Source organism: Salvia hispanica, chromosome 2 (genome assembly GCF_023119035.1).
Source record: "Salvia hispanica cultivar TCC Black 2014 chromosome 2, UniMelb_Shisp_WGS_1.0, whole genome shotgun sequence".
Taxonomy (NCBI): Eukaryota; Viridiplantae; Streptophyta; class Magnoliopsida; order Lamiales; family Lamiaceae; genus Salvia; species Salvia hispanica.
Genome location: NC_062966.1, coordinates 13,248,037 through 13,255,494, shown reverse-complemented (window position 1 = coordinate 13,255,494; position 7,458 = coordinate 13,248,037). Strand labels below are relative to the sequence as shown.

The 7,458-nt window shown below is 38.0% G+C and overlaps 1 protein-coding gene and 1 pseudogene across 2 annotated transcripts; both read left to right on the top strand.

The window, feature by feature from the left end:
- The first annotated feature begins 5 nt into the window (after window positions 1-5).
- Window positions 6-3,228, top strand: LOC125203429 (WRKY transcription factor 44-like). Of its 2 annotated transcripts, none has more exons than XM_048101767.1 (6): window positions 6-115; window positions 975-1,197; window positions 1,294-1,416; window positions 1,605-2,305; window positions 2,434-2,583; window positions 2,878-3,228. In XM_048101767.1, exons 2-6 carry the CDS (start codon window positions 1,000-1,002, stop codon window positions 3,041-3,043), a joined length of 1,338 nt encoding a protein of 445 aa, XP_047957724.1. In that variant the 5' UTR covers window positions 6-115; window positions 975-999; the 3' UTR covers window positions 3,044-3,228. The 2 variants fall into 2 exon arrangements, with proteins under 2 accessions (XP_047957724.1, XP_047957723.1); XM_048101766.1 differs by lacking the exon at window positions 6-115 and adding an exon at window positions 308-578.
- Window positions 3,229-3,754: 526 nt separating this feature from the next.
- LOC125207483 lies at window positions 3,755-6,933 on the top strand (annotated as a pseudogene).
- The last annotated feature ends 525 nt before the right edge of the window (window positions 6,934-7,458 follow it).

Genomic DNA, 7,458 nt, shown 5'->3' with positions numbered 1-7,458 from the left:
ATATATATTATTGGCCATTGCGAATGCTTCCAATAATATTCCTTCCGTTTTAATTTCATCTTTTGAATGCAGTTTTAACATCCAATGGATGCAGATTGGCTCTATAAATCTACTTGTAAGTCATGCATTTCCCATTTTAGAGCTTGTGGCTGAGAATTATGTACCAATGAGATATGAATTTACACTTGAAAGTGATTGTTAGGGCTGTTGATTTTTTGGATTCGATTGGGCGCCTTCTATCTCTTCATTTAGATGGATATTGGAATTAGTACATTACTAAAGGTTCTTGTTTTTATTACTGCAAAAATGGCTTCAAATGATGACCTTGTGAAGATTGTTTAATCTTTTTCCAGAATGGCTTTAGGATAACCTTGAAGCAAAATGGCATATATTTAAACATGATGTTGAGCTTGTCCAAATTAGCATCATTGATCTTCCTTCTGTTGAGATGTCTCATTATGCTGCGTTTATGCTCCTGGATATTTAGCCCTTCTCCTTCATTAAGCCATGATTTATGCTCTCATATTGATATCACTTTTATTTGAAATGCAAATATGTTTGTTAGGGTCAATAGTTAGGTTAGTGTTCGGCTCTAACTGATGCAGATGCAACCTCCTAAATACAATTTACAAGAACTATAAGTAATAATGTAAATTGAAGGTGTCTGAAAAGGTTGTTAGTGGAGTCTTTCTCGAAACAGTACTTGCACGGAAATTGCACATGTATCAGTCAGGATGCTTCCATGCTCTAATTTCTTATTAATGTTCTTAGACAAAACGGGTTGAAATCTTGTTTCTTGTTTCCTTTGTCTATAGATATGTTCTCACCTTGTCAATGGAGATTATGGATGCATGATGTTTCTCATCTTAATCTTAATCTCAAAATTGATGAACATGGAGCGCTTTAATCTGCTTCTCATAAGTTTGGATTAGGATCTTATACCTGCAATCCTATTTATGACATTATTTTTGCAGGAGAGTCATAGCAGTTGCTACAGTCATGATGGAAATCGAGGAGAAAGAGAAAATCGTGATAGCCAAACCAGTTGCATGTAGACCTCGTTTCTCCAATCCGAAATCCTTATCAGTCCTTCTCTCTGTTACAACTGATGCTTCTCCACCTCCTGCTTTTACTGAAGCTGCTACAGTCATAAGACCAACAACAGTGCGCTTTAAGCCTGACAGCACTCTTGATTTGGTTGGAGCTTTTAATTATTAAAGACTACTTTCTGTTTACTTATTATGCAAACTTCTGTAATCTTTGTTGTTTCTCAAATATATATAATGACTCCAGGATGAGGCTGCGGCTTGCCATCCAACTAAAAGGGCCCTAGAATCTAACACCTCGTGCAGTGTGGTCTACAAACCAATAGCTAAGCTTGTTTCAAGGACAACAGTTTCTCTCCTGTCGAATTTGGTTAGTATATAAACTATGTTATATTATGATATGTAAGACCCACATATGTTCTTTTATACTAGTACTATTAATTAGGCCTCCTGGGAAAACACAATTCATGTAAAAATTTGTTTTATAGCTTTGGCTTACATCTTTTACCCATGCTTTTTTTTCATCAAGATCTTGATGTTTTCTTTTTGATCATTTAGGGGGGTAATGGTATTGCTCCTACACAAGAAGTTGGTGAGGATGGTAATAGAGTACATTCATCAAACCAAGTAACTCACCAATCCGGCACCAAATTAGACATCCATCCTGATGTCCCCACACAGTCAGAACATAGGGCAACTACTCCAGTAGAAAATCATGCTCAGGAAACCAAATTCTCAGTCCCTGCAAACATCAGGGATCGGACTTCATATGATGGTCACAATTGGCGTAAATATGGACAGAAACAGGTTAAAGGAAGTGAGTATCCTCGAAGTTACTACAAGTGTACATACCCGAACTGTCCCGTAAAAAAGAAAGTAGAAAAATCGCTTGATGGGCAGATTGCAGAGATAGTTTACAATGGTGAGCATAACCACTTAAAGCCCCAGCCACGTGATCACACTCCAGCAGATGGACACACACAGATGCCAGTTTATGATGCCACTCGGAAAGAGGTGCAAAGTCATGTGATAAATCAACAAGCTGAGGCAGTGAGAGCTCATCAAGGGGGATCAGACATTCAGGATCTTACTGAATCATCTAACCAATCAACTTTTTCCGGTACTCCACCAACCAATTATACTGTTGCATCTGCAGCATGCAATGCTGGCCCCTCAGTGTCCCATAATTCGCTGGGTGAATGTGATGAAGTTTGTAAATTTGTCGATGCAGAAGGTGGTGCCTTCAGAAGCAAAAGAACGTAAATGAATTTTCTTTTTTTAATGTTTAAGATTGCTATTTTGTGTAGCTTTATATATTAGAGATGCATTATACTAAGATACAGTACCAGACTACTTGGCCTTCTTAAACTGTTGTTTATTGCTCTAGGGAATCCGACAACCAATTACCCAGAGCAAGTATGGCTGGGGAAGCCTCATCCATTGTCGTTCAGAACCATACTGATTCTGGCATAATCGGGGATGGATACCGCTGGAGGAAGTACGGCCAGAAAGTAGTGAGGGGAAAGATGTACCCTAGGTTAGTACTTAGCACTAAATATGCTTATCTGGTTCATTTATTTCAGCATTCATAATAATACATTGAACTTGTCCGAATCATATTCCATGGAACCTGTTGAAGATGATATTTATTTATGTTTTGACCAAACAACAAGAGTTTCTTGATTAATGGAAGTTAAATGGAAATATGAGTAGTTCATTTACAAAGCTAATAGTCTAGTTAATTCCATTGTTCAATTTTCTTTACTTCCATGGTACGAATGATTTTGCAACTACTGATCCTATCATATTCATGGCATGAATGATTTTGCAGGAGTTACTACAGATGCACCAACCCGGACTGCAACGTGAGGAAGTATGTAGAGAGAACCTCTGAAGATCCAGGCACATTCATAACGACGTATGAGGGCAAACACAACCATGCCATGCCAATGAAAACTGCAAATGTAGAGGCATCCAAGACAAGTACCAAAAACTGAACCCATCCAAAGAGAAAGAAGATTTTGCTTGAACAACGAATTCATCCGATCCCAATTATTGTGTTGAGGCATGTTAACTGGGATGTAACTTAATTTGTTTTTCTGCATTTCATCATTCTCTACAATCAAACAATGTGTAACCAAATCTTAATTATTAGCTATCTTATTCTGTTTTTCTGACTTTATTGGAGATGGTTTCGGAGACTATAGTGAATCATTGAATACTTGTTTGAAAAAACTAGTGCAACGATGATTGGTCCAAAAAATGTTCTTGCTTTTCAACTGAGTTTAGTTGAAATGATAAAATACTTGTAGTATTGGGATGTGGACGGCATTGTTGAAGTTAATGGGCTCGCACTAATTTTCAATTCTCTACAGTAATGATGCCTTCAAGTTGTGGGCATAGATCCGACATCGCCTCTACATAAATGACACCCATAATAGCTACGCCTCATAAAATATTTTTAATTTCAGTATATACTATTCATTATGACAACCATAATTGCTACTGCCCACGAAATATTTTAATTTTTGTATACTAGCTATATATTTTTTTGCATTTACTATTACTTCAATACCTTATTTGTTAAATCACATATATATTTGTTTTATTACTATAATCGACCCATATTACAGCAAAGAGCTTTTCCCAAATTATTTATTTAACTCAAAAGGAAAAGGACAAAGAAAAGGCATATACTGAATTACTGATTCTTTTGGGAAATACTACTAAATTAAATTACTGATTGATGCACCTCTCTTGATTTCTCTCTCTCGAGCAGTATTCAACGTCGCATTGCAGACTGCAGCGCTCAGCCAACGCAGCAACTGTGCGTGCGTGCGTGTGTGTGTGTGAGAGAGAGAGAGACAAAGACGGCAACAAATGGGATGGTTCCCATGCTCGGGACAGTCAAAGGAAAAGCTGGGGAAGAAGAATAGGTCGCTCGATCCAGTCGAGCCCTCTTCAGGTAGGGCTTCTATAAAGATTGACTTTTTTTCACATGTTTGCTTTCAATTTTGAAATCTGTCAGCTCTTCTGAATGTTGTTGATTATGTGGGACTTCAGCATCTATCATTTCACGCTTTCCTTTCTCGATTATGTAATTTGATTTGTGGGTGTAATTGTTGATAGGCCTCGACGGAGTTGGGATTTTTTAACTGTGGCTTTCGTTTTGTTGAATTTTGGGATCTGTTAATGTTTTTGCTACCAATTATTACAAAAAAACAGAGAGATATAAGGTTTCTTGGGAGCTTTTCTTGTTTTGTTGACATCCTTTATTGACCATCAAGCATCACTTAATGCTAGGGATAAAGTTTCTATAGAAGAGTTTTTAGGATAAGCTTATAATTCTAAATATGGACCTCAAGTTGAATCACTCTGTTAAATTTGAAGGTGTCTCCTATAACTAGATATGAGCTTGAGTTCTCTATATTGACAATGAACTGAAATCTCGGGAGCAAATGATATGCGGGTCTTGTGATAAAGCTGTTACTTTTCATTATACCGTACCAGGGAAAGATGTTAGTGTTGAGTACGAGGAAATTGTTATTGAAACAACTAATGTGCTTGGCTCAGTTGGTGTTGTAATTGAAACCAGATTTATTGGCGAGTTAACTATGACACCTTATTGCATTCTTTGAAATTTGAAGAGTACTTCTGTCTTGGACAATTATATGAGACCCTATTAATCCAACGCTAATGAAGACTTGTTCTCATTCGTAAAATTAAGCGCTAACTGATGAGTATAGAGCCTGAAAGGACATGAATAGATCCACGACAATTGCTATCTAACTTGCCGGTGAGTTGGCTGGGGCAATTTGGGGTAAACAGTTCTTGTGTTTATTTCATTTATGTTTGTCATTATCTGTGCTTATTTCCTAACACTAACAGCTCAATAAGTATTCGGTGGAAGAAGGAGAAGTAAATGTATTTCGAAATGAGCTCTGATTCCACCACACAGCTTATTGCATGAAACAACTTATCATTATCTTCAAAAGTACTTATTTGTGCACCTGGTGTGCCTCAACATTTTCAAAGTTGCATAATCGTCCAATAAAATTGCAGCCAGGACTTTTACTTTCCGTGAAATGGCAGCTGCCACAAAAAATTTCCGTGGAGAATCTTTTATAGGGGAGGGAGGCTTTGGCCGAGTGTATAAAGGACAGCTGGAAGGAACCAGTCAAGTATGTAAACAACATTGATTCTTGCCATTTTATCTTTTTAAGTACTTCAACCCCCACTATTTCAATTGTTTTACCTTTTGTTAGTTTTTGAGTTTATCTCGCACATTTTGTAGGCTGTTGCAATCAAGCAACTTGATCGGAATGGCTTGCAAGGAAACAGAGAATTTCTTGTTGAAGTATTGATGCTGAGTCTGCTTGATCACCCTAACCTCGTCAATCTAATTGGATACTGTGCTGATGGGGACCAGAGACTTCTAGTTTACGAATATATGGAGCTAGGTTCTTTGGAGGACCATCTTCACGGTATGTTACTTAACCTTACCCACTGCACTTGGCACTGCTAAGGCAGTCAATTGTTTTACCTTTTGTTAGTTTTTGAGTTTATCTCGCACATTTTGTAGGCTGTTGCAATCAAGCAACTTGATCGGAATGGCTTGCAAGGAAACAGAGAATTTCTTGTTGAAGTATTGATGCTGAGTCTGCTTGATCACCCTAACCTCGTCAATCTAATTGGATACTGTGCTGATGGGGACCAGAGACTTCTAGTTTACGAATATATGGAGCTAGGTTCTTTGGAGGACCATCTTCATGGTATGTTACTTAACCTTACCCACTGCACTTGGCACTGCTAAGGCAGTGCTAATGATTTGGACTATTACTGTGCAGATCCAATGCCTGATAAGGCAGTACTTGATTGGAACACAAGAATGAAAATTGCTGCCGGAGCAGCAAGAGGATTGGAATATTTACATGACAAAGCTAGCCCTCCTGTCATTTATCGTGATCTAAAATGCTCCAATATTTTGCTCGGTGAGGGTTATCATCCAAAGCTGTCTGATTTTGGTTTGGCTAAACTGGGACCTGTTGGGGATAACACGCATGTATCCACGAGGGTCATGGGCACCTATGGATACTGTGCACCTGAGTATGCAATGACTGGCCAGCTGACTCTCAAGTCAGATGTCTATAGCTTTGGTGTAGTTCTTCTTGAAATCATATCAGGCAGGAAAGCTGTTGACAATTCAAAGAATGGGAACGAGCACAATCTCGTCGTTTGGGTAAGTTTGTCACTTAGTACTATATTCTTGTTTCAGCAGCTTGAGTTGATTCCCTTGGACCTTTGCTATTTCTACAGGCAAGACCGATGTTCAAGGACAAGAGGAAATTCCCACAGATTGCTGATCCTGTGCTCCAAGGTCAATACCCAACGAGAGGCCTGTACCAAGCTCTCGCCATTGCGGCAATGTGCGTTCAGGAGCAGCCTAACCTGCGACCCATGATTGCAGACGTTGTCACAGCTCTGACATATCTGTCTTCACAGAAGTATGACTCTGAAACACATCCTGCTCAGAACCCTCTCTGGAAACCTTGCACTCCTCCTAGAACAAAGGGCAAAGGTGATAAGAAACGAATTGATGGAAGCATTGGCCCCAGAAGAGAACAAACTGACAACCGTTTCTGAGGTTTGTGCTATTACTTAAATAAATTTTTTCCTCGGAATTCTACTGTGAATGTATGGATTATTCTGTGTCATGCATTGTTTTCTTGGTCGTCTTCTACGTAGGGTGCATGTATTTGTTTTGGATAATTGTGTAGATGACTGGTTTTCGTACAGTTATAGATGTATATAGCTATTACTATTATTATCTGATTTGTACAATGGACCACGATAGTGTATAATGAGTGAATGACAAGATTTTATAGAATTGGATTGCTACATGAATAAATTTGATTTAAGAGATCAATATCTTGAATTTTAGTTTTTGTAATGATGCAAAGATGTTCTTAAGGAACGTGTCATCTCGTCTGCAAACTTAAGCTTAGCGTGATCCAGTAGTAAAATATGACATCGTTTAAGATGTGTATATAAATGCAAAGAGAACGAGGAGAGCAGCGTTGTATTAAGACATGGTCCATCGAGGTTAGTATCCAATTCTCTCATCAAAATGTAGAATGTCTTACATTACGATAGCAAATTTGTGAGTTAAAAGTAGAAGCAATCGTGCTTGCTTCTAAGATTACAAAGAGATGAGTTTTGCGCACAATCGATACGAAGATGAGGCTAATACTTTTATGAATTAATCGAGTGAATTTTGCGCACAGATAATAATCGATCAAATCAACATAAATCAATTGCAAAATTTATTTGAGTTTGTGTATAATATGCAGTTTAGGATCAAACACGTAGTTGATTGACTGCTGTGTAAATTTCAAAACCAACAAACTTTCAA

Bases quoted from the DNA above. Each gene is read 5' to 3' on its own strand.
- LOC125203429 (XM_048101766.1), top strand. From the start codon at position 508: ATGATTTATGCTCTCATATTGATATCACTTTTATTTGAAATGCAAATA. The intron at 1,417-1,604 runs GTTAGTATATAA...TTGATCATTTAG, and splicing joins TTTCTCTCCTGTCGAATTTG to GGGGGTAATGGTATTGCTCC. The intron at 2,306-2,433 runs GTAAATGAATTT...TTATTGCTCTAG, and splicing joins GCCTTCAGAAGCAAAAGAAC to GGAATCCGACAACCAATTAC.